Genomic DNA, 25,115 nt, shown 5'->3' with positions numbered 1-25,115 from the left:
GCTGGTTTTTGTGTCTCTCAGCCCTGCGGGATGTGGCAGGACAGGTGAAGTTCCTCCCTGCCCATCTCTCCCACCTTCTGAGTCCTTCTGAAGGGCTACCAAGGGAGCCCAGACCCACTTCACTCCCCTTATCCATCCAAGAACTGTGCTGTCATGGAAGGCAATTAGATCCGTTCTGTGGTGTAATTTTATGGAGTCCAGTGGGGAACCTTCTTCCTGCCTTCCTCCTGGTCTATCTCATGCGCCTCTTCCTGCTTTATTCTCTGTTGCTCTGTCCTACTCCCTGTGCTGTGAGTGTCAGGAGGGGGCGGGGAGGAAGATGGCAGGAGACAAAGTCCACTCATCCCAATGATCATGTGGCAACAAAGAGCTTTTATTTCCCATGCCCTTGCTTAAAGCCAGGGACCTCAGATAACGGGAAAGCTGGACAGGACAGAACGCACATCCAACCAATATGATTAATGCAACGTTCTCCGTCTCGTAGAGAGAAGATGGCAGTTTATATACACTTCTATATAGTTTACAGTTTACAAAGGCACTCTGATTGGCAAGCTAACATGGTTTACCTTTGCCTTAAGGTGGTCAGGCTTTTCACACTGCAGCTCTACTCTGATTCATACTCAGATAGCTCATTACTTTGTAGTTACCTGAACATAATTTCTAACGGCGCCACAGCTAATTTCTTACTGCGTCAAAGGCTTCTAGGCCCCATCAAGGCCGCTTATCAGGGACCTAGTCTGAGGGGGTAGCTCAATTCTCACTCCAGACATAAATCATGCCCTATCTCTCTCAGAAATTCTGTAACACTTGCTTATATAGGGCATTTGAGAATCCCGGTCTGGATACTTCCATATGTCGGAACTCTACACCCCTTCAGGTCCTGGCCAGGGAAATGCCTGTAGCCCTGGGAGAGATGTGACTGGGTGAGGCCCCTGCCAGTCAAACCAGGGGCTGGCTGGTTTGCCTATCACAAACCCGCTAATATACGGTAACACTGTGCCGTCATTCATCCCTGTGCCATCCCTGCTCTCTGTATCCCTCTGTCCTGCCCCCTATGCTATCATTCCTCCCTGTAACTGGCAGGACTTTTTTTGCCCCAGTTGTCTGTATGCCATCATCACTTGTGAGTTGCTCCTGCTTTCATCGAATCACAAAATCAGCTTGGTTGGAAGGGACCAGTGGGTCATCTGGTCCAGCCTTCCTGCTCAGGCAGGCTCATCCTGGGGTACATAGCACAGGATTGTGTCCAGACCTACAGTCCCCTGTAGATCCAGATGAGGTTCAGTGTACAAAAACCATGTTGTGGAAGTTCCTACTGAGGAGCCATCACCATATACAAACTAACTGGCAGTGATGTCATGGGAAGGAGAACAAAGACTGGATAATATGGTTACCAGACTCTGGCAATGTGAAGAAAGTGTCTTTTTCACCCTATGGGGCTGCATCTTATCTGTGGAAAAGATCTCCAGTAGCTGAAAGAAGAGCTCCAGCTGATGTTGCTGCTGACCCTCTGGAAGAGATCTCCAGGTCATATGTATACAAGAAGTGAGCAACAAGTACCGTGATCAGAGTTAGAGGGGCCCTGGCTCCAGTCAGGTGTGGGAAAAGGACAGTGGGATCTGTTGGACTGTGTGGACCCATGGCCTGACACAGCAGAGCCACGGGAGCACAAGGCTTTAGTTGACATGAGTGGACAATGTACCCTGATGCCATCATGCAGGGGCAGAATCCATCTCTGTTTCTGGGATGACAGGAGGATCCCAACAGGGACTATACTGGAGGCTGAAGTGCTCCTGACTGGGCATGAGTGGCAGAAAAACGCCATTGTCACTGGCCTAGAGGCTCCGTGTATCCTTGGCATAGATCACCTCAGGAAAGGTATTTCAAAGACCCGAAAAGACACCGCTGGGGTTTGGGAGAGCTGCTGTGGAGAAAGAAGAAATTAAGACAGCTAAATCCCCTGCTTGGTCTTTCAGAGGACCCTTCTGCTGTGGGACTGTTGAGGGTTGAAGAACAGCAGGTACTGATGGCCAGCACAACAGTGTCCCATTGACAACATGGCACCAAGTGGAACTTTAGGATGCTGTCCATGAGCTGATTCATGAACTGGAGAGCTGAGCGTGCTCAGCAAGACTCAATCACCCGTCAATAGCCCCACTGGCCCCTGCCTGAGTCCTGTGGAGAGTGGACACTGACAGTGGACTGTCATGGCCTGAATGAAGTCCCACCATCACTGAGTGCTGCCATGCTGGACGTGTTGGAACTTCAGTATGAGCTGGAGTCCAAGGCAGCAAAGTGGTGCTGCCAATAGACATTGCCAGTGCATTCTTCTCCATTCCACTGTCAGCAGATTCCCAGAGCTGGTGTCTCTCTTTGGGCCCTCAGCCCTGAAGCTGTCCCAAATAGTGCCTTGGCCTCCCTGTGGCCCTCAGCCCACAAAGGTTGTCTTGGTGACCATCTTGCTTAGTGCCGCCAGATGCTCCAGAGCGGCCCTCTGGGTCCCTGCTGAGGGGGGAGCAGGAGCTGATGACGGAGCTCTGTGCTCAGTCACATGGGGGGGATGTCCCACTTACAGGGGAGTCTCAGTCTTATGGGGAGGGGGTTTTCCAGTCCAATGATGGGTGCCCCAGTCTCATGGGAGGAGGGGTGTGTATCCCAACCCCATGGGGAAAGTCTCAGTTCCAGGATGGTGAATCAGTTACATGTGAGGGTCTCAAGGCCATTGACTGGGGGGTGGGGGCAGATCTCAATCCCATACAGAGGGGTCTGGATCCCTGGGTGGGGACTCATTCCATGAAGGGTTATAATGTCCTCTGTCCCACTGGCAGGTTCCCAGAAATTAAGTAGAGGAAGGATGCTCTTGCCCTGTCCTGTTTGCCACAGTGTTGGGGTCCCCCCTGTATTCAGGGTCTTTCCCCTCTCTATTTGTTGTCTCCCAGAGGAACACAATGCCACTAAAGTGATGCCCCAGCTGGCCAGGAAGAGTCCAGGCACCTCCTGCCACAGGGCACGGACATAGGGATATGGGCGATAGGGTGGGAACATGGGGGACACACGGGGAAAACTGGGGACACATGGGAGTCATGAGGACATTGTGGGATATGTGGGGGGACAGGGGGGACATGAGGGACACATGAGGGATCCTGGAGACATGTGTGTACATGAGGGGAGCACATGGGGACACAGCATGGCAATGAGGGCACTGTGTCCATGGGGAAGGGCAGTGTTAGAAATGATGCAACTCCTAAAATTTTAACTAACTTTAGTCAGGGGTCTTTGCCCAGGGGGAAGGGAATGGAAGTTTCTTTTCAAGAGACTCTGTTCCCCGGGCAAGGCCTGACGAGCTTGACATCTCAATGGACTGGGACCTGCCAGAGGATGCTCAAGAAAGGAGTGACATTCTGCATCCAAACATCCTTAATGGTGTGTCAGAGACATTTGGTCTGAGAAAAGATCAATAAGAGAATGAAGAATGACAACCTAATGAGCGCTGAAGGCAAAGGGATCAATAACCAATAGGAAACCAGATACAAAGAACTGTGTAACTTGTGGCCAATGAACGTTGAACCAGTTAATTTTTCTGGGTTTTGACTGTGTAAGTATGTGAAAAATCTAGTAAAGAACCATGTGTGATGGAATAGTTTTCTCTGCACAACACAGGCAATGTGTGGATGAAATTATCTCTGTTGCACATTCTGGCCAGAGCAACATCCTGGCCAGAATAAAGTAATGCCTTAATTCTCTTAAACTAGAAATGTTGTTGGACAGTTTTTGTTTTTCCTGCAGTTTTGGTCACAGCAGGACAGTGCCTTCATGTCCTTCCATATCCCCTGTCATGGTTTGACACTGGCACATTGTCAGCGCCCCCATGAAAATACAACCCCCAAATGATTTGCTGTGAGATACGATCAGGAACAGAGCAGACCAGGCCCAAGCTTAATAACAAAGGAGAAACTTCATTAAACTATTACTACTATAAAAGGAAAAAGAAAGAAAAAAACTAAATTTAAAAAAAAAATGAAAACCTTCCAAAAACATTCCTCCTCCCTCCCCCAATTCCAACCAACCACAGTGAGACACAACTTGGACCCCCAGTCAGGTTCCCACCCTTCCGATAATCAATACTCAGTCCACCGAGGGACAGAGGAGTCTCTCCTGTGCCATAGACGCCCCCCAAGAAACACAACTGCTACTTCTTGTGTTTCCATGTCACACATGGCACCGCCCGGTGAAAAAAATTGCCACGGTGACAACTCCGTTCCATGCACAGCACCCTCACCACCGTACATGGATGGACAGACTGCTCATAGGGTAGGGTTTTCTTTTCAAGGATGCTTTGCCAAGTACCAAAGAAAAACAACAGTTCAGTTTCTCATTGTTGGGACCACAGTCCCCCCCATTTTCTTTCTCCCCTGGGGCCGAGGGTCTCAAGAACAGAGATCATCTTCTTTCTGAAGACAGAGGGCATCACCACACCCTCCTCAACTCTTCTCTGTTCACTCCACTCCAGTGTTGGTAGTCACTGAAACAAGTCTCTTGGTTCACCAGACATCCCCCTAAAATACAGTCTCTCTTGGAGAAGACAATTGGTTCAGTCTATGGTTAACAAGAAAAAGTCCAGCCAAAAGCCACTCCATCATCTCCTCCCACCTAGAATTTCTCCTAACATCTTGGGTCCCAGACTGTCTCTCTTCTTCTCTTTCAAATCAAGGAGGAGTAATATTTCACAAAGCTTCATTTCTCAAGGAAGGGTTAAAAGTCTCAGATTCCCCGGACACCTGGCTCTCTGCCCAGATCTCCAGCTCCCATGGCTGGGCACCTTCCTTCGACCCCCAGCTCTTCTCCTTCCCCGCGGTATACTGCTGACTGACGCCGTCTCTGTCTCTTTCTCTCTCTCTCCAGAGAGACTCTGGGGGGAACGCAGACATCCCAGATTTTCCTCCACCCTTCCATCTGAAGGGGGCCCGCCCATTTCCAGTCCCTCCATCCTTCGGCCTTACCTAAGTCAGGCTACAGGACTTCCTCTCCCCCACCCAGACACCTGGCTGGGCAGGGGAGAGTCCTGCACTGCACTCTGACCGGAACAAAAAAAAGCAAGTTCTCTTGGGAATTCTTCTTTTAACTATTTTGTGTCCTCATAGGCATGTCCAGCCTTCAATTGGCAGTCCAAATGCCAATATCCAACCCCAATCACTGACTGGCTTGACCCTCTTCCTTTCGTAAAAATTCCATTCTGTGTCAAACCACAACATCCCCCCGCATCACTTGAGTGTCCTTTTTTCCCCAGATGGATTTTATGGACAGCTGCAACCCTCAACTGACACCCACTGGCCACAGGGAGGCACTAGGAGCGACTGGGACCATGCTGGGAGCAGCGGGGATCATAACTGGGCTAACTAGGAACATACAGGGAACAAATGCTGGAGAGTGACAGTGAGAAAGGGGATTCATTCTGGAGGTAAATAGGAGCAATTGGGACCACACTGGGATCATACTATTATCATAGTGGGAGTGACAAGGATCATACAGGGAATGACCGGTACCATACTGAAGGTGACTGGGAGCCACTGAGACCAGGGCCAGAAGGATCCAGCAAACTTCAGGCCTTGTTGTTGGAACATCCCTGGAACAGATTCCCTGAGGGAACAAATGGCACAGACATGAAACAGGCATTGGGAACAGCCAGGGCTTGGGAAAGGCAGGTATTGCCTAACTCACCTGATCTCCTGCTATGCCCAGGTGGCCCCAGTGGGTGTTGGACATGTGTGGGTGTGTCTGCCTGAAGCTCAGCAAAGCCTTTGGCACTGCCTCCATCTCCCTGCGTCCCCTGGAACACCTGAAGGTCACAGCTGAGACAGGTGCCTCTCGCTGGGAACACCTGGCTGGTGGCCAAGGAGGGGTGGGAATGGGGCCCAGCCAGCTGGGGCTGGGCACTGCTGGGGTTCCTTAGGGCTCAGTGCTGGGGCTGGTCCTGTTCAACACTGGCCCAGGTGGACAACTAGGGGCAACTGGGAGGCTTGATGGGGTCAAATGAGGAGTGTGGTGGCTCACTGGGAAAACTCTGCGTAAACTGGGAGGTCTTGCAATACCCTCAAGAGACCCCAAAGCCCACCTGGGCCACCATGGGTTCACTAATGCCCCAATCTGCTTCTCCCAATGGGTTTCATGAACAGTTGTAATCCTTGACTGACCCCCACTGGGTACTGGGAGGCACAGGAAGCTACTGGGACCATGTTGGGAGCCAACTGAAAATACACTGGGAGCAAATGGAAGATGCCGGAATCATGCTGGGGGTACTGGGACCAGAACTGGGGCAACTAGGATCATACAGGAGGGGACGGCTTGGGACCATGCTGGGTTCATACTGGGAGTGACTGGAACCCCACTGGAGGCAACCAGGATCATACTGGGAGTAACTGGGATCATAGTGGGATCATTCTAGTATGGACATGAATTGACTGGGACCATTGGGGGTGTGACAGGGATCATACTGGGAGTAGTTGTTGTGATTTTATGATTGGCTTTTTGCAAATGTTCCAATGAATATTATATGTGTAATGTTAGAAAGTTATGCTGTATTAGTTCTCTTAAGTAGTGCGTTAAAGGTAGTTTTAGGTTACAACATAATGTTAAAATAGAAACTCTGAGGTGTAGGATTTTTTTACTAGCTCAAGCAGGAGATGAGATAATCAAGAAACTCTTCGCACAGAGATGACAGTGACTTGGGGCCCATAAAGAGTTACTGTCTCCTTGTCAGAAAAGACATTCTTCCTCCTTCTCTCCATCTTTATGGAACCAGCAGGATTAAGGGGAAGAAGCTGACAAAACCCAGAAAAGTTCTTAATTTGCAAGGAATTTATGCATCATGTATGAGATATATGAATATGCAACAGGTTATGCTTTTACAGTTATTCCTTTGTTCACAAGGCATGCTTTTTGTGACTTAGTGTCCAAGAACATCCGGACACGTCCATAATTCTTTGCTTTTTATTGTCTTGTAATTGTCCTAACTCTAAATTTTATTACACTAATTGTATTACTATATTTGTAATAATTTTATTATTATTAAACTTTTAAAATTTTAAAAACCAAGTGATTGGCGTTTTTCACAGTTGTGATCATACTGGACTCACACTGGGAGTGACTGGAAAGCACTAGAATCATATTGCAGGGGACTGCAATCGTACTGGGATTCTTCTGGGAGTAACTGGAGCTACGCAGATGACCGGGAGCCACACTAGGAGTGACGGAGATCACACTGGGACGGTAACAGAGATTACCCTGGGAGCACCGAGGCGTGGGGTGCCCTGGCCGGGGTCATGCAAATTTATGCTAATGACCCCAGCAGCTGCGGCACCATCGAGTCGCGGAGGCCGGCGGCGCAGAGCGGTCGCGCGCCCGATTGACGCGCGGAGGGAAGTGACGTCACGAGCAGCGCCGCGGCGGCGCGAGATTTGAACAGGGCGGCTGCCGCGGGAGGCTCGAGCGGGGCGGCGGCGGCGGCGGGAGGTTGGAACTGGGCGGCGGGAGGCTGGAACTGGGCGGCGGGAGGTTGGAACTGGGCGGCGGGAGGCTGGAACTGGGCGGCGGGAGGTTGGAACTGGGCGGCGGGAGGTTGGAACTGGGCGGCTGCGGCGGATCCCGGGCGCAATGTCATTGGCAGGGAGAGGGAGGGGGGCCTTGGGGGGACCCGGGAGTGGCCCCAGACACCTCAGTCCGCCCTGACTCCCCCTTCCCCGGCCGTCAGGTTTCCGCCAGCCCCGCCGGACGCCTGGACTCGCCCTGACCCTGCGGCTGACTCGGCCACGCCATGCCCCGCCCCAAACCCACCCCCCGGCGGCGTGGCGCTCCCCGAGCCCCCCCATCGCCCCGGCCGCGGGCACGCAGTGAGTGAGGGGCAGGGGACGCCCCTTACTGACACCCCCTGTGGACCTCCCACATCGAGCCCCTTTTAGACCCCCCTCCAGAGCACTCCTACGGACTCCCCCATTGTTGTCCTCCGTCCCTAGCCTGTGCAGTAGATACCCCTATATGCTTCCATCACTATAGTCACTCCACACTCCCTCTCCCCTATAGCTCTCTATTGCCTGTCAACCAAGACTCCTAAACAACTGACCAGTATGACCAAGCAAAAGCCATATATTCTTTACATTGCACACACTTTTATAGATTCTACAAACAACTAAGATCACACTTATTGATTGGTGCCTTTGTCTTGTTCCCTCATTCTCTGCCTCCACTTCTCAGCTTCCGTTATTTGTTACCATGCAGGTGTTCTACAGTTCTCTGTTATCTAGTTCTTGTGATCCTGTGGTTTCTCAGCTTCTTCATTCTTATTTTAGCACAGTTTATGCCTTAGTAACCTTATGAATTCCTGAGAAAATTCTGGTAAGAACAGTTACAAGTGGTATGGCTGGTGCACACTGAGGCCCAAGTTGTTCAGATACATTGCTACAACCCCCTACACCCTGTTCCTCAAAACCCCTCATACTCCCTGTCCCCTATAATTCCCCTATATTGGCCATCACTGTAGCTCTCTACAGATCCCTCATACCTGCAATGTCCCCCCAGACCTTACAGATCCCTTATAACCTCCACAGCTTTCCCCTGTTCCCTAGGCCCCTATAGGCCCCCGCATAGAGACCCCTGTGTTCTGCCAGGCCCTATGGATCTCTTATACCCCCCCATGTTCCTTCAGAGCCCTCCATCTGTGCTCCCCAGGCCAAACAGATCTGCTAAAGCCCTCACAGACCCCTATCCAATGCCCCTGCAGGACTCCGCCCAGGTCAGCGGGCATTGCAGGAGATCCGCAGGTACCAGAGCAGCACCCGCCTGCTGCTGCGCCCCGGCCCCTTCGCCCGCCTGGTAAGGACCCCCCACATCCCAAAATGAACACTCCTGCCGTAAAATCCCCAGACAATGCAATTTCCCCCACGGAACCTTCCCAGTGCCCCCCATGGACTCCCAAACTCCCCTGGGACTGCACAGATCATCCCAGATACCCATAGAATCTACTTTTTGCTGGCATGTCTCTCTGCTAGGCAGATGATCATCTGTAGCACTAGCATTAGGACTGGGAGCTTCACATTTCTAGGAAAGGTACTGTCATTCACTTTGAGGGCCCAGGGTCTGACATTTGGATTCAAGATCCAATATTGAATGTCTAAGGATTGCTCCCACAGAAATAATGTGAGAACAGAAATTTGTTGCTGTCTTTTATCTTCACTTTGCAGTCATGTGAACACCACCAGCAGGATTATGTATTTCCCTTCCCAAGGAAAGGTACCGTCATTCAAGTTCAGGAGCACAGTTGCAGCATTTGGAGCCACACTCCAGTATTGAATACTTCCAGTGATTACCTAACAGAAAATGATCCAGGGCAGAAACGCCTCTGTGGCCTTTGCCTCCCCAGGGAAGCATATCTTCACAAGAAACAGTGGGTTATATCCCATCTTTCGCATGGAAAATCACTTTATTCCTCTTCAGGGGTTCACTATCTTACTTTGGATACACCTTTCCAGTATTAAATATATCCAAGGATTGCTCCCACACAATATGTGTCAGGTCAGAAAATAGTTGCTGGATTCTATCTCCCCAGGGCAGCATGTAATCTGCACTTTGAACCCTGGGTCTAAGTATTTTCCTTCCCCTGTAAAAGTGTTTCAACCATTTTTAAGGAGCTCATCCACTGAAATTTGGATACCACCTTCAGTACTGAAAACATCCAAGGATTGCTCCCACAGAAAATGTGGACAGACAGGTAGGTCTTGCTGGTCTTTACCTCCAATGGACAGAGTTCCTGAAATAAAATGAGAGTGCTTTACCATGGAAAGGAAAGCATGTAGCCCCAGTGGTTTAGGTGCAGATTACAGGCTGCTCTAGGCATGTAGAGATCAGTGAAAGCTTTCTGATCTGGCAGCTTTTGTATAGAGTTATCTTTGGGCATATATAATATTGGAGGTGGTATCCACATTTGAATAATGGGCTTCTGGATGAGAATGAGAGTTTTTTTCCATAGGAAGGAAAGCACACAGCCTCCAGTGTTTGTGGTGCTGATGAGAGGCTGCACAGGGGAGCCAGGGAATGCCAGCCAAGACCTCTCTATCATGGCACCTTTTTGGTAGGAGCAGTCCTTGGACATAATACTGGAAGTGTTACCTAATTTGGGTAATGGGTAAAATCCCTGGTCATATTCAATTAATTGCACTTAACAGCTGAAAAGCATGTGTGATGTAGAATGCATGTACTGAGTTACCATACTTGTTAGCTTAAATAAAAGAAGCAACTCTACCCTGTGGGTTGAACTTGTTAATGTGTGAACCAAATTTGCTTTCTGCTGGCAGTGATTGCTCCTGCAATAAAGATAAGCTGTCCTTCAATGGTTAACTTGATCTGCAGTGAGGGTGTGCTGGAATTGTTACTGATAAAATTCCTGTATTCCTAAAAACAGTATGAGTCTCAGCAGCATTAGCCTGGACAGGTTACCCCTTAGTGGCTCAAGTTGTTTAATCACTCAGAATAATGACAAAATTCCTTTTCCCCACTCCGAATCTCTCTGTTCTGTCTCTTTAAAGGTGGTTGAGTTGAATAGTGAATATTTCTTTGGTCTTTCATGGTGTTAGGCCTTGGAATTCTTCAGGAGGAATCTCAACTTCTGCTGTATGAAGTGCTTGCCCACTGCTGCTACTGCTTTCCATGTTTTCAGGGGGGTCTCCTGCAATTCCAGTTGTCCTCCATGGGTAGGGTGCTCTAATTTGAGCTATCAGTTCTGCAAAGTTTAGTACAGCAGCCATTGTAAATGTGGTACTTGTTCTGAACAAAACAGCCTGGCTGGGACACTTGGCTCGAACTAAGTACTGACATTGAAATGTTAATTAGCTAATCGCTCCTGGGAATCACCTACACCCCCACCCAAACTAGGACTAGGATGCAAAATAAGCCAGTGGAATCATGGGAAGGGGTTTTGGGGATGAAAAACACCCCAAAATGAAGAAGAGGGGCACAGTGGAGGGAGCTGAATGGGTGTGCTGGTTGGGAAAAGGGAACCCCATCCCTAGTCTGTGTTTAACCTGTCACTATAACCTGCAGAGGACCAGATTGGACTGGGCTGTGGGAAGCAGGCACAAGGAAGCAGACACTTTACCTGGTGTTATGTGTAATAAATATAATTCACACCATTCCTTGTATGAAATATGTAATATTGGATACTTGTTAAACCATGCCCATCGTATTAGTTCCCCCCCGCCCCGCCTTGCAGGCGAGACTGGATGTATATTGGAAACTGATTTACAAGTAAAAAGATGTGCTCGGCCAGGAGATGGGATGGGCCATGTCTGGGCTCCAGGTGTTGATCATCGGTGCTGATCGTCCAAGATGGATATCATGGAAATCCTCAGACAGATCCATGTGAATGCAGCCTTCCTGTAAACTCTCATCAAGAATTCAACTACTCCGGGACATTGAATTATTTCTCCTCATCACCAAAAAAGAAATTTTTATTAACATATGGACTCCAAACAGAAGAAAGGACTGACTGCTAAAATCTTGGCCTCAGGCGGAATTTTCCCTATAAAAACCGCTTGTGCCAGGATGGAGGTGTGTGGGCATAGGAGAAAACCTCTGCTGAGGCTGACTCCTTGTTGCACACCCAGGGTCGACCCCGGGCTCGGCTCTGTCCTTTCCGTGTGGCTGGCTAGATAGAATTTGACCGCAAATAAAATTATTTTTATTTTTAATCTGGCTGAATAAATTCTCATTTATAACACCTGGTGTTACCAGGAGGGCAGGAGAGGGATAGCTGCTGCCGGATCTCGGCAGCAGGCTCTGCACATCCCCCCACCCGGCAGCTACCAGTGTGCCAGGAGGAAAGGAGAGAGAACAGTGTGCTGGGACTTCAGATACAGACTGGACACCTCTTCACCTCCGGCTACCAGTGTGCCACGGAGACTCCAGGGACAGACTCTGTGCCGCCTTCTCACCCTTCGGCTACCAGAAGAAGCTACACCACCCCCCTGCCGAGCTGACTTTTTAATAAAGAGCTGAACACTAATAAAGGCATAGACCCTGTTCATTTCAATTCTGGCATTCAACTGCCTGTAATAAACCATAAGCCACAACTGTCTGTTCTTTCATGAGCCAGACCCTAAGACTGGCTCAGTTGGTCAGAACATAGTGCTCATAACACCACAGTTGTTGGTTCAATCTGTGTATGGTCCATTCACTTAACAGCTGGACTTGATGATCTTTGTAGGTTCCTTTCAACTCAGAATATTCTGTGATCTGTGACATAATGGCAATGCCAACAGCAAACATTGTCTAACGCTGCCACGTTTGATGAGACTGAAGTGTGTTAAAATGATCACTGGCCACTATCTCAGACAGGAGAGATAGGAGTGTGGCTGAGTTCCTTTCTTTTCTTAATCTGTCACCACCCCATCAATGCCCAAGCACACAGGTGCTTATATTGTGGCTGTTAGGTTTGCGGTATTGGGTACTTGTGGGTCTCAGATTCAATCAGAGAGAAATGGAGAGTTTCTATCCAGGCACAAGCCTGGGAAAGAGTTGGAAAAGAATGTAAATAATTCTTTATCTCTCTTGTTATTCACATTGTTTGTAGTTAAGTTCTATCACTGTGTGTCAAGAGCTTTGCACCAATGGTGTGGATCGTTTTCACTTCAGGACCAATGGAATTGGTCCTCATGAAGCTCTGTATAAAAGAGCAGTGTATTTTGAATAAATCTGAGATTTACTCTCACAACCTTCTGAGTCAGTCTTCTCATGACCGTCCTGCCTCGACAGCGACATCTGGGGACCGCAGACATGGTATTGCACCTTACCCTGGGGAACGGGGTCTGGTGGCCCCGGCGTGGCTCTGCACCCTGCCCTGGAGGGACAGGGTCTGGTGACCTGAAGTGGAATTGCAGCCTTGGTTGAAGACCCGAACCTGGTGTCTTGCGGGGGGTCTCCTCTGGCGCGGTTCCACGCCAACAGCCTGGAGGCTGTGCTCGGACACCTTTGCCTTCTTAGAGAAAGGTAACACTGAGGCCGCCTGCCTTCTGGAGAAGGCTTGGTCCCGTTTGGACTGTGGGCCGGATCTTAGAGGCCAGAACTGTGCAGGACAGGTTTTCCCTGAAATAGCGGACTGTCGGACTCTTGAAGTTGACATCTGCTAGGGAAAGGTTTCCTAACAATGGGAAACCAGCCATCTGCAGTCGAGCGAGCAGTCTTGACTGCCTGGCGAGTCTGCATCCCTCTTGTGGGAGCTTGGCTCTCTGAGGAAGACCTGGTCAGACTCTTGAGTTGGGCTAGGGACCGGGGATTTTCTGCAAATCCTAGGTCCCCCTTTGATCGTAAGGTCTGGCTCTACTTGGGACACTGTCTCATGGCGTAAATGCACAAAGGGGACGCTACAGCGTCCAAATTGGCTCCAATCTGGGCGGGCATCGACATAGCCTTGGACACAGGCAGCGATTCTGACCGGAACATTTGGGGATCCCGGACGCAGACCGCGCCACAGCCCGCGCGACGGCTGGCTGCGCGGGCGCACCCTGCTCAGAGAGCAGTGTCGGTGACATCACCCGCCCTTCAAGAGGCAGCCGGGGGGCCTTTGCCACAGCTATGAGCTTCAGCACACCCGGCATTGCATGGATTGCATGGGGCGGCCCCGAACTGGCAGGAGTCACCACCACCCGCGGCCCCGCAGCCCCCCGCTTTCCAATCTGCATTTGTGGGAGGGCCGGCGCTGCCCGCGGCACGTCACGGAGTGGGGGTTGCCTTCTGACTCCTTCGCTGATGGAGCCTGCACAGACGCCACTGTAGCCTTTGGTCCCTCCCCTGGTGTAAGAGAAGGGTGACCTTTTTGTTCGATGCAGCTGCAGATAGTAATTTGTTTCAAAGAAGTTTGTTTTTACAGCGGTAATAGGCAACAGGCTGTGAATTGCTGATAATACGCATTCCTAACCTTTTACAGCGGTAGTAGGCAATAGGCTTTGCAGTGCTTAGCTGATAACATGCATTTCTAAGATAACACGTATACTTGAGACTGTGAGAATCCCCAGATCAAAGGACACCTGTGAGGAAGACAACCAGCCTTCATCCCACGACCACCAGGAGGCAGAAAACGACCACTTAGCAACAGAATGCGATTGCGCAGAAGAAACGCGTGAACTAAGGAAGGGGATAAAAACAGTGAGCTAGGGGGATCACGGCGCGGCAGTTTGGCGGAGCGGTTGCTCCTCTCTGTCGCCGCAGCGCTGCTTTTTGCTTTGCTCTCATATACTCTCTTAAATGAATTAAATAAATTCTGTTAATCGGATCAGATGGCCTCTTGTGCTCGATTATAACAATTTGGTGCCATGACTCGGATCGCGGATTTGGAGGACCCCTCTCTGGGAGAGGCGCCACAACTCCACTCTTTTGAGCGGACTCAGACTGGGGTCTTGTCCTCATCCCGACCGATGAACCCAAAAGCCTTGAGAGGAAAGCAAAGAAAGGGAAGCGGGCCCAAGATACCCCTTAAATTTTGTGCACAAAGTCCGAACGACGACGCAGGAAGCGTAAGTATAAGAGTTCCGTTCGGGCGGGGTCGGGATCCCGGAGTGTGGCGAGTGTGTGAGTTGCATGAGAGGGGAGCCGGCAGCCGGACGCCCCAAGTGAACGCAGACCCTCAGTAGTGCGGTTCCCAAAGCCCGCAAGGGCCTGGGCCACGAACCAGGGGAAGTGACTGTGATTATTTGATTATTTGTGTGTGTTAGAAGGCACTCCGGAGGAATGGGGCAGGGGAAGAGTAAATCCCCCTCCCCAGTGGGGGTAAAACTCCCTTCGATTCCTAAGGACAGTCCCCTGGGATTCATGTTGACCAATTGGGAACACTTCCCGGGAACGAGGGGAAAGGATAAAGCAAAAATGATACATTACTGTATAGAAGTGTGGGGAGGGAAGGAAGTTTCCAAAAATGCATTCTGGCCCATATTCGGGTCCTCAGAGGAATGGGTTAGACAAGCTCTAAACATCTGGGTGAGCAATAAACAACCTCCTAACCCAGAGGAGAGTGACTATGCTAAGATCTGGGTGAGTCGACCAGAGGTGCTTGTATTCAAACTTTCCGAAAAACCTAAGGGGAAAAGAAAGGGACGACCAGAGGAACTGATAGTAGCCCCACCTCCTTATGTTCCTCCTGTACCACGAGCACCCCCCCTCCCCTCATCAGATGATGAGTCTGACTCAGATTCTGAACAGACTGGCCCAGTCACCCGGAGCAGGGCAAAAGGCAAACTGTTTCCCTTGAGGGAAATGCCCATGGGAGGGCCACAACCAGGAATAGGATTCATTTCTGTTCCCTTGAGCTCGGGAGATGTGAGAGATTTCAAGAAGGAGATGGGAAGCCTATTAGATGATCCTTTAGGTGTGGCAGAAAGAGTGGATCAATTTTTGGGCCCCAATATATACACTTGGGAAGAACTGCAGTCCATACTGAATATCCTATTTACGGTTGAAGAAAAGAACATGATTAGGGCAGCTGGGATGCGGGTCTGGGATGCCCAGCCGGCACATGCTCAACACCCAGCTGACATTAAATGGCCTCTTCAAAATCCTAATTGGAATAACCAAGACCAGGATCATAGAGCCAATATGCGGGACTTCCGAACCATATTAATTGATGGTATTCGGGAATCGGTCCCCAGGGGTCAAAATATCAATAAGGCATTCAATGACAGACAGAGAAAAGATGAAACACCCACTGAGTGGCTGGAGAGGCTGCGAAAGAACTTCCAATTATATTCAGGATTAAGACCGAATGATCCAATGGGGCAGGCAATATTAAAAGTGCATTTTGTATCCAAGTCTTGGGACGATATTAGAAAGAAGATACAAAAGATGGAGGATTAGCAGGATAGGGATTTGGCAGAGCTGCTGCGGGAGGCACAGAAAGTGTACATCCGGAGAGAGGAAGAGAGTCAGAAGAGGCAAGTTAAAATGATGGTTGCTGCGGTAAGGGAAAGTAGGAGCATAGAGACAGGACAGAAGAAGTTTACTCGAGACAAAGCGGGTAATAAAGAAAGGGGGAGGGGAACGGAAGAAAAGACTTGTTATTATTGTGGCAAAAAGGGACATTTCAAGAGAGAGTGCAGAGTGCGGCTTAGAGATGAGAAAGAATTCAAGGCCGACTAGGGGGGTCAGGGGCTCTACTTTATGGGGACCCAGAGACATCAAAAAGAGCCCTTGATAAAATTAAAGGTGGGTCCCCAAAGCCAGGAAATAGAATTCTTGGTCGATACAGGGGCGGAAAGATCTACCATTCAATTCCTGCCCCAAGGCTGTACCCTGTCAAAACAGACAGCTATGGTAGTAGGGGCAAAAGGGGAACCATTTGAAGTACAAATTATTAAAGAGGTAATGGTAGAATCAGAAACTAAAATGGGGGTGGGTGACTTCTTATTAGTCCCTGAAACAGATTACAACCTATTGGGGAGAGATTTAATTGTTGAACTGGGAATTCAAATCAAAGTGGTAGAAAAGGAATTGAAAATCAGGCTTTGCCCTCTTCGATTGGAAGATGAAGAGAAAATAAATCCTGAAGTATGGTACAATCCGGGAACCGTGGGCAAATTGAATATGACTCCATTCACGGTAAAGATCAGAAACCCTGAGGTCCCGGTGAGAATAAAACAGTACCCTATTTCACTAGAGGGAAGGAAAGGATTGAAACCCGAAATTGAAAGATTACTAAATAAAGGATTATTGGAACCATGTATGTCGCCTTTTAACACCCCCATACTCCCAGTTAAAAAGGCAGACGGATCCTATCAGCTGGTGCATGACCTTAGGGAAATTAATAAGCGAACCGTGGCTCGGTTCCCAGTAGTGGCAAACCCCTATACCCTTTTGAGTAAATTAGGACCTGAAAACGAATGGTATAGTGTCATAGACCTGAAAGATGCCTTTTGGGCCTGCCCTCTGGACGAATCCAGTTGAGATTATTTTGCCTTTGAATGGGAAGACCCTGACACGGGGAGGCGACAGCAACTCAGGTGGGCGGTATTACCTCAAGGTTTTACGGAATCTCCCAATTTATTCGGGCAAGCCCTAGAACAAATTTTGCAAGATTATAAAACAGACCCAGAGGTAAAGCTAGTTCAGTATGTGGATGATTTGTTAATAGCAGGTAAAGAAGAAGACAAAGTCCGGAAAGAAAGTATCAAACTATTAAATTTCCTGGGACTGAAAGGATTAAAAGTTTCTAAAGCAAAACTACAATTTGTAGAAGAGGAAGTTAGATACCTGGGACATTATTTGAAAAAGGGAGAAAAGAAAATTGATCCAGATAGAGTAGAAGCAATCCTATCCCTGCCTTTACCGCAAAATAAACGACAAATTCGTCAGATATTAGGACTTACAGGGTATTGTAGGCAGTGGATCGAAAACTATAGCGGGAAGGCAAGATTTCTGTATCAAAAACTTACCCAAGATGGGCACCTTAAGTGGACAGAAGAGGAAAAATCTAAATTCCAAGAATTAAAAGAAACTCTGGTCCATGCTCCAGTCCTAAGCCTCCCAGATTTAAAGAGGCCCTTCTTTTTATTTGTCAATATTACAGATGGGGTAACTTATGGAGTACTTACCCAGGACTGGGCGGGGAAAAAGAAACCTATTGCATATCTATCTAAAATTCTAGATCCTGTAAGTAGGGCATGGCCGGGCTGTTTACAAATAATTGCAGGCTGTGCAGAGTTAGTAGAAGAAACAAGGAAAATCACCTTTAATGCCACTCTGAAGGTGTTAACTCCACATAACATACGGAGTGTGATGCAGCAAAAAGCAGACAAATGGATATCTGATGCCAGGCTCCTAAAGTATGAGGGGATTCTATTAGAAACCCCTAATTTCACTTTAGAAACCACCTCATTACAAAATCCAGCCTCCTTCCTCTTCGGAGAGCCAGAGACTGACCCACTGACTCACGACTGTGTGATCACTATAGAGGAGCAAACTAAAATTAGACCTGACTTGGAAGAAGAGGAGTTAGAGACTGGAGAAAAGCTGTTTGTAGATGGATCATCCAGAATAGTAGAGGGCCAAAGAAAATCAGGGTATGCCATAGTAGGGGGACCTGACCTAGAAGTAATTGAGTCCGGAGCCCTAGACAAAACATGGTCAGCTCAAGCCTGTGAAATATACGCCATCCTAAGAGCCTTGGAATTATTAAAGGGAAAAGAGGGAACCATTTATACAGACTCTAAATATTGGGTATGGGGTAGTACATACATTTGGAAAATTATGGGAGGAAAGGGGCCTTGTGAATTCACAAGGAAAGAACCTGGTGCATCAGAGATTAATAGTAGCCCTCCTGAAGGCCTTGAGAGGCCCTGCAAAGATAGCTGTAGTTCATTTAAAAGGGCATCAGCGGGGAATGGATTACCGGAGTAGGGGTAACAACGCGGCAGACCATGAAGCGAAGTAGGCTGCAATTATCGAGGCACTGACCTTGAGCGAGAGAGCCAGGAGGGATCCTACAGATACCTCAGAGAATCCTGAGTTAACCACCCAGGATAAATTTGTATTTACTGTAGAAGAGCGGGAGAAACTTGCAAAATTGGGGATAAAAGAAGAATCGGGGAAGTGGCTGTTAACAGATGGGAGGGAGGTTCTGCCTAGGGCCGTAGCCCAGCAAATGCTTAATAAATTACACGAGAAAACACACTGGGGCGCTCAAGGGCTGGTAGACCACTTTGCCACCCATTATATGACTGTGGGTCTCCATGATCTAACAAAAAGTATTACTAAGGGTTGCCCAACCTGTTTACGTGTAAATAGGAAAAATTTAAGGAAGCCACCCTTGGGAGGGAGACCCGTGGCAAAGAGGCCTTTTACAAATTTACAGGTAGACTTTACAGAGCTTCCCAAAGTGGGGAGGATAAAATATCTTTTAGTTATAATAGATCATCTAACACATTATGTGGAAGCAATCCCCACCGCTAGGGAGACAGCCCGAACGGTGACAAAGGCCCTGCTAGAAGAAATAATACCCAGGTATGGAGTCCCAGAAACAATAGACTCTGATAAAGGCCCCCACTTCACTTCAAAAATAACACAGCTGCTGGCAGAAGCCCTGGGCATAAAATGGGAACAACATACTCCCTGGCACACCCAGAGTTCCGGGAGGGTGGAAAGAATGAATGGAGAAATTAAGAAACAACTCACTAAATTGGTACTAGAAACTAAGTTATCTTGGATAAAATGTCTGCCACTAGCATTATTAAATATTCGGACTCAACCACGATCAGACATAGGGCTTTCCCCATTTGAAATGTTATATGGGATGCCCTATTCCCTAGAGAAAGTTCAATCTAATCCTAATATCACTGACCAAAGTATTAACAAATATTTAACTGTTTTAATTAAATACAAGAAACAGTTATGGGAAAAGGGGATGTGGGCCCAAAGACCACCACTAGATCTTGTATTACACCAGGTACAACCCGGCGACTGGGTTCTCATCCGAAGCTGGAAAGAAGATTCAATCACCCCAAGGTGGGACGGACCGTATTTGGTTTTAATCACCACTGATTCCGCAGTTCATACGGCAGAAAAGGGATGGACCCATGCTAGCAGAATAAAGGGGCCAGTGGACCCGACTCGATTTCATACAACTTCCAGAGAGACGAGCTGGAAGATTGATGGGAAGCCGGGAGATTTGAAGCTAACAGTAAAGAGAACCCTCAAGTAATCTTAATGGACACTGACAGTTCCGGGGACATTTGGGTCGGGAATGACTGGGGATTGCAAACACAACTGATAGGAGAAACAAAACCCCCAGGATACTGTAAGCATTTAGAAGACTTAGCTCAGCAGCCCTATTATCGGCCCATCCGATTCGAAAGGGAGCAGAGACCTTGGGAAGGGGAGGGTCATGCTGAGCATGAAGATATTAGAGTAAAATGTAGCTGGTTAGATTGTGATTGTTTCCCTTTTGCTTGCTTTTCTTGTAAAATTTGTAAAGGGCTGTGGTGGGCTCACTGTAGAAAGGGGAGGGCTCCAAAAAGTGTGTGTCAGCGATGCTGGCTAGAACAACGCAAGTTGACCTCTGAAATATTGAATTATAAGGTCGCCACTCGGGAATTGACTAAAGAATCTCCCGAGTGGTGGGAAATTTTTGTGAAGGGAATAAATCCTGAATTCCATTGCTACCACTCCAACGAGCTTTCAAGTCCATTTCTTACGGACATAGTCCAGGTCAAGTGTCGCAGGCTGGTCAAGGGACTGAGGTGCGACACCCCACAATTAAATGAGAAAAATTGGAACTCCCGAAGGTCGAAGTGGGAGAGAGGAAATAATCCCGCCCCTGAAGAATATCTCTGCTGTCAAGAAGATGGCCTACCCTGTAGCTTGTAGCAACCAAGTTGACAGGAGAGACAGAGAGATAGCTAGTGGGGATGAGGGATCCTCCCAAATCGTAAGAAAAAACACTGACCACCATAGGCACGGGAATGGTGACAATGGAATGAGAAAAAGTAGGAATGTGAAATTGGGCATGATAAGCAGCATCCCCTGCAGTGTGTACTACTCAGCCCTAAAGATTCTTACATTTGTGATGATATGCTTTCCTCTCCAAAGTGTTGCTACTGAAACCCATGAACCCTTTAAATGGACATTAAGTAGGTGGGAAAATCATGATACTCATTATAACCTGCAGACTGTGATAACCCCCGGGGCACCAAGCTTTAAAGCTGGAGTATGTAACATGACCAAAAATCCAAGCTGTGGGTGGCTGTTAAATTTGACAAGTTTCTATATGTGCCCTGCTTCAAATTTAGGGAGGTCATATTGTAACCTCCCCAGGCATTACTACTGTGGTTATTGGGGTTGTGAGACAATAGCATCGGCATGGGCCCCGGGAGGAGGGTCGGATAAATACCTAAGGGTGGGATATGGACCAGCTGGATGTGTAAAGCCACAAGAATGGCCATGGACAGGGAAAGATTTACTGGGGAACTGTACTTTCATATACCTCAATGTTATTCATCCAAATGACCCGGGATGGCTGTTGGGAAAGACATGGGGAATTAGACATTGGATAGAGGGACACGATTTGGGAAACCTAATAATTATTAAGAAAGAACCTATTCCCTATGACCCTGCACCAATTGGACCCAACAAAGTAATAAGTGACATTAAAACTAAGACAATTAACTACACAGAGACAGAGGTTATTACCAGCCGTATTAACATAGATGGGCCAGGTGTTCCTAAATCCGAGCATGCCACCTTGTGGAAAATAATGCAAGCCACATTTGGCGTTTTAAACTATACATACCCGAATCTGACAGAAGGTTGCTGGCTCTGTTACATGATGAATCCACCCTTTTATGAGGCGATAGGATCCTCTGCCAAAACCAGAAGAATTAATGGGACAAACCCAAGAGAATGTCTGTGGAAACAGGGAAAAGATAGCACCCCAGGAATAACCCTAGCACAAGTAAGAGGGAAATGGAAATGTGTGGGAAAGGTACCCGCAATAATGCAACACTTATGTGAGACGACAATTAGCATCAAGAGAAAAGATAAACTAGCAGAATGGCTCCTGCCAGCGCCCAACACCAAATGGGTATGTAATAAACTCGGAACCACCCCTTGCTTATCCATAAGGCTTTTCAATGAAAGTTCAGATTATTGTGTACAGGTGTTAATTGTCCCTCGCATATCATATCACCCAAAGGAGTATGTACTAGAGCATCAAACAACTCCCGAACACCATCTAGTCAAAAGAGAACCACTCACAGCATTAACAGTAGCAATCTTGCTTAGTGTAAGTGGAGTTGGAGTGGGAACGGGGGTAGCCTCCCTAGTAAATCAACAACAAGGTATGAAAAATTTACGAGTATCCGTAGATGAAGACTTAAGCAGAATCGAAAAGGCCATAGATGGGTTAGTAAAATCAGTCAGATCCCTCTCTGAGGTTGTGTTACAAAATAGACGGGGACTTGATTTATTATTTTTACAACAAGGGGGGCTCTGTGTTGCCTTACGAGAAGAATGTTGCACTTATGCAGATCACACAGGAATTGTGGTTGATACTATGGCAGAATTACGCAAACAAATAGAGCAAAGAAAAAAAGAGCAAGAAGCTCAGCAAAACTGGTATGAATCATGGTTTACTCATTCCCCTTGGTTAACAACTCTTTTGTCTACCATTGCAGGACCAGCAATTCTGCTCATCTTAGTGCTAACTTTCGGACCCTGCATCTTTAATAAGCTTATTGCTATAGTAAAGAGTAGGTTAGAGGCCGCTCATTTAATGATAGTAAGATCAAAATATGAATCACTCACTGAGGTAGAGGCCGAAAACTATCTAGAGCTTAGTAGAAAAGAATTAATACGGTTCAACGAACAAAAAGAAGGATAAAAAAAAAAAAGGAGAAATTGTAAGAGAAGGGTGACCTTTTTGTTCGATGCAGCTGCAGATAGTAATTTGTTTCAAAGAAGTTTGTTTTTACAGCGGTAATAGGCAACAGGCTGTGAATTGCTGATAATACGCATTCCTAACCTTTTACAGCGGTAGTAGGCAATAGGCTTTGCAGTGCTTAGCTGATAACATGCATTTCTAAGATAACACGTATACTTGAGACTGTGAGAATCCCCAGATCAAAGGACACCTGTGAGGAAGACAACCAGCCTTCATCCCACGACCACCAGGAGGCAGAAAACGACCACTTAGCAACAGAATGCGATTGCGCAGAAGAAACGCGTGAACTAAGGAAGGGGATAAAAACAGTGAGCTAGGGGGATCACGGCGCGGCAGTTTGGCGGAGCGGTTGCTCCTCTCTGTCGCCGCAGCGCTGCTTTTTGCTTTGCTCTCATATACTCTCTTAAATGAATTAAATAAATTCTGTTAATCGGATCAGATGGCCTCTTGTGCTCGATTATAACACTGGCATGCCCACCGCCACCCGCGGGGGTTTCGACTGTGCTGGTGGGACAGACTTTGACTCCCGGTCCGCCCCTCTGCGCGCCATGCGGACCGGCTGCTTTGACTTCATTTACTGTGCTGGTATCAGTTGTCCAACAGCACGTCTTGGGCGGGACACCCATGTTGTTCTCTTCGCTGCCCACTGTGGGACGGACTCCCACATCAGGGGTGGTGTCTGCCTTGCACGCCATGCCTGCCATGGCACCACCCCTGCCGACAGCAGGCTTCACCGTCCCGCCCACCGCTGCTCCAGCAGCCGCCTCACCTACGCCCACTCCGGGACCGGCAGTGTCACGCCCAGGAGAAGCCGCCGCAGCTGTGGCGCTGCCCGCTGCGGCTCCGGTGCCCGTGCTGCCTGCTGCGTTCCAGCTGCAAGAGCCAAGAGCGCCGCTGCCGCCGCCGACCTCAGAATCGGCCGAAGTGCTGTGGCCTCTGCCGCCACGTCCCCTGAAGCTGGCTCATCAGCAGCGACTCCTGCGGCCGAGAGCCCCGTGTTGGACATTGAGTCCAGCCTGTTTGTTTCACAGACTGAATCCAGCCCTTCGCTGCTTCCAGACTGTACCGGGCTCTGCCTCTCCGAGGGAGAGCCGGCGGGGGGGACACCGACTTGGCCAGCGGCAGCGCCACTGCTGCTGGTCCCGGAGCTGGGAATGAGTGGGGCGGGGCCGCGGATCAGGGAGCTGTGCTGCGATGGGTTGTATTCCGCGGCAGCGCAGACACACTGCGGGAGAGGAGCAGCCTCTTGTACTGGGTGGGCTTGGGTGGAATTTTATATTCCCAGGCAAACACCCCCTTCTCGCACCCTGCGCATCCTGCTCTTGTGGTTCGCAGAGCGGGATGCCGAGAAGCTGTTGAAAAACCCATGGCTAAGCGGGGTGGGGGGAGGGCGGAAACTCGGGGGAATTGCCGGTTTTCTCGCAGCCTGTTGTGATCGCGCACTGAACTATAAGGTTGGGGGAGGTCGCTCATTTATCGGTGGTCATGGGGTGTCCCAGGGACCCCAGATTCAGGGACTCCAGGAAATACCAAATAGAAGCTGAGGGCTGAACCAGGTGAATCTTGGTTCAGCATTGAGCCTGGGCTCCCCGCCCCTCCCGGCCGGGTTTTCGACACTTGGCCCTGCCCACGGGGCCGGGTCTCCCGCCTTGCCAAGCATCGCTGGGTCCCAGAGCCCGCCGCTGGCTATTAAAAAAAAAAAAAAAAAAAAAAAAAAGGCAGAAAGAGCTGTGTTTTCACTAACAGCTCAAAGTACTGGAAAGCCACGAATCAACCTCAATCCAATTGATTGGATTAAGGGCTGTGGCCATGGCATTTCAGAGATTTCTTGGCATTTCAGAGGTTTCTCAAGTGTTGTGAATTTGGTCCTTTCTGAATTGGGTCAATTTCACTCAATTGTTCTGAAAGCCTTGAGGATGTAATTTGGATCTCAATTCAATTTCATCACTCAAGCTGTCCATTGAGGACATGATTACATAGGCAAAGCCTTGCATGATTTTTCTATCAAGTGCACACACCTTGCAAAAGCAATTCTGATGAATGCCAACCAAGGCTTGACCTGCTGCACCTTACTGGCTGGGACAAATCCCAGAGGCCTAAAGGCTTTTCAGCTGTGGCAAACAGATATTATTCATCTTGCCAAATTCAAATTTGGCTGATTTGGGTATGTGCACCTGTTGTAAATACCTTATTTTCTGTCATGTCATGCTCACATTGGGAAATGGGTTTTGATAAGTTGGACTGCCAGTCCTTTGGCAGTCTGACGAGTTTCTACTATCTTAGAGTTGGTAACTGATTCCTTGAAAATTATAAGTTTGGAATCTCTTTGACCATTCTGAGCCAACATCCAATGAGGTTTGGAATTATCAACTAGTGAACCTCGGGGTCATGTTTGTCCTCTCTTCTGCAAGACGCCTCACAGAAAGGAGACAAACACCACCTCCTTCTTTAAACAAAAAGGGGGAAATGTGGGTCTCAGATTCAGTCAAAGAAAGAAATGGAGAGTTTCTATCCAGGCACAAGCCTGGGAAAGAGTTGGAAAAGAATGTAAATAATTCTTTATCTCTCTTGTTATTCACATTGTTTATAGTTATGTTCTACCACTGTGCGTCAAGCACTTTGCACCAATGGTTGAGTTGTTTTCACTTCAGGA

At 48.4% G+C, this 25,115-nt stretch overlaps 1 protein-coding gene across 2 annotated transcripts; it reads left to right on the top strand.

Moving 5' to 3' along the window:
* Window positions 1-7,439: 7,439 nt before the first annotated feature.
* On the top strand, window positions 7,440-24,179 carry LOC110483998 (histone H3-like centromeric protein A). 2 transcript variants are annotated; one of them, XM_085563412.1, is made up of 5 exons: window positions 7,440-7,509; window positions 7,748-7,886; window positions 8,774-8,865; window positions 9,278-14,555; window positions 19,472-22,897. In XM_085563412.1, the coding sequence occupies exons 2-4, from the start codon at window positions 7,811-7,813 to the stop codon at window positions 9,353-9,355; spliced, it is 246 nt and encodes an 81-aa protein (XP_085419538.1). In that variant the 5' UTR covers window positions 7,440-7,509; window positions 7,748-7,810; the 3' UTR covers window positions 9,356-14,555; window positions 19,472-22,897. The 2 variants fall into 2 exon arrangements, with proteins under 2 accessions (XP_085419538.1, XP_085419536.1); XM_085563410.1 differs by having other exon boundaries at window positions 7,748-14,555; window positions 19,472-24,179.
* The last annotated feature ends 936 nt before the right edge of the window (window positions 24,180-25,115 follow it).

This window comes from Lonchura striata, chromosome 30 (genome assembly GCF_050655825.1).
Source record: "Lonchura striata isolate lonStrDom1 chromosome 30, ASM5065582v1, whole genome shotgun sequence".
Classification (NCBI taxonomy): Eukaryota; Metazoa; Chordata; class Aves; order Passeriformes; family Estrildidae; genus Lonchura; species Lonchura striata.
Note: the sequence above shows the minus strand (reverse complement) of the source record. Positions and strands in the feature narration are given on the sequence as shown.

Bases quoted from the DNA above. Each gene is read 5' to 3' on its own strand.
- LOC110483998 (XM_085563410.1), top strand. From the start codon at position 22,933: ATGCCCACCGCCACCCGCGGGGGTTTCGACTGTGCTGGTGGGACAGAC.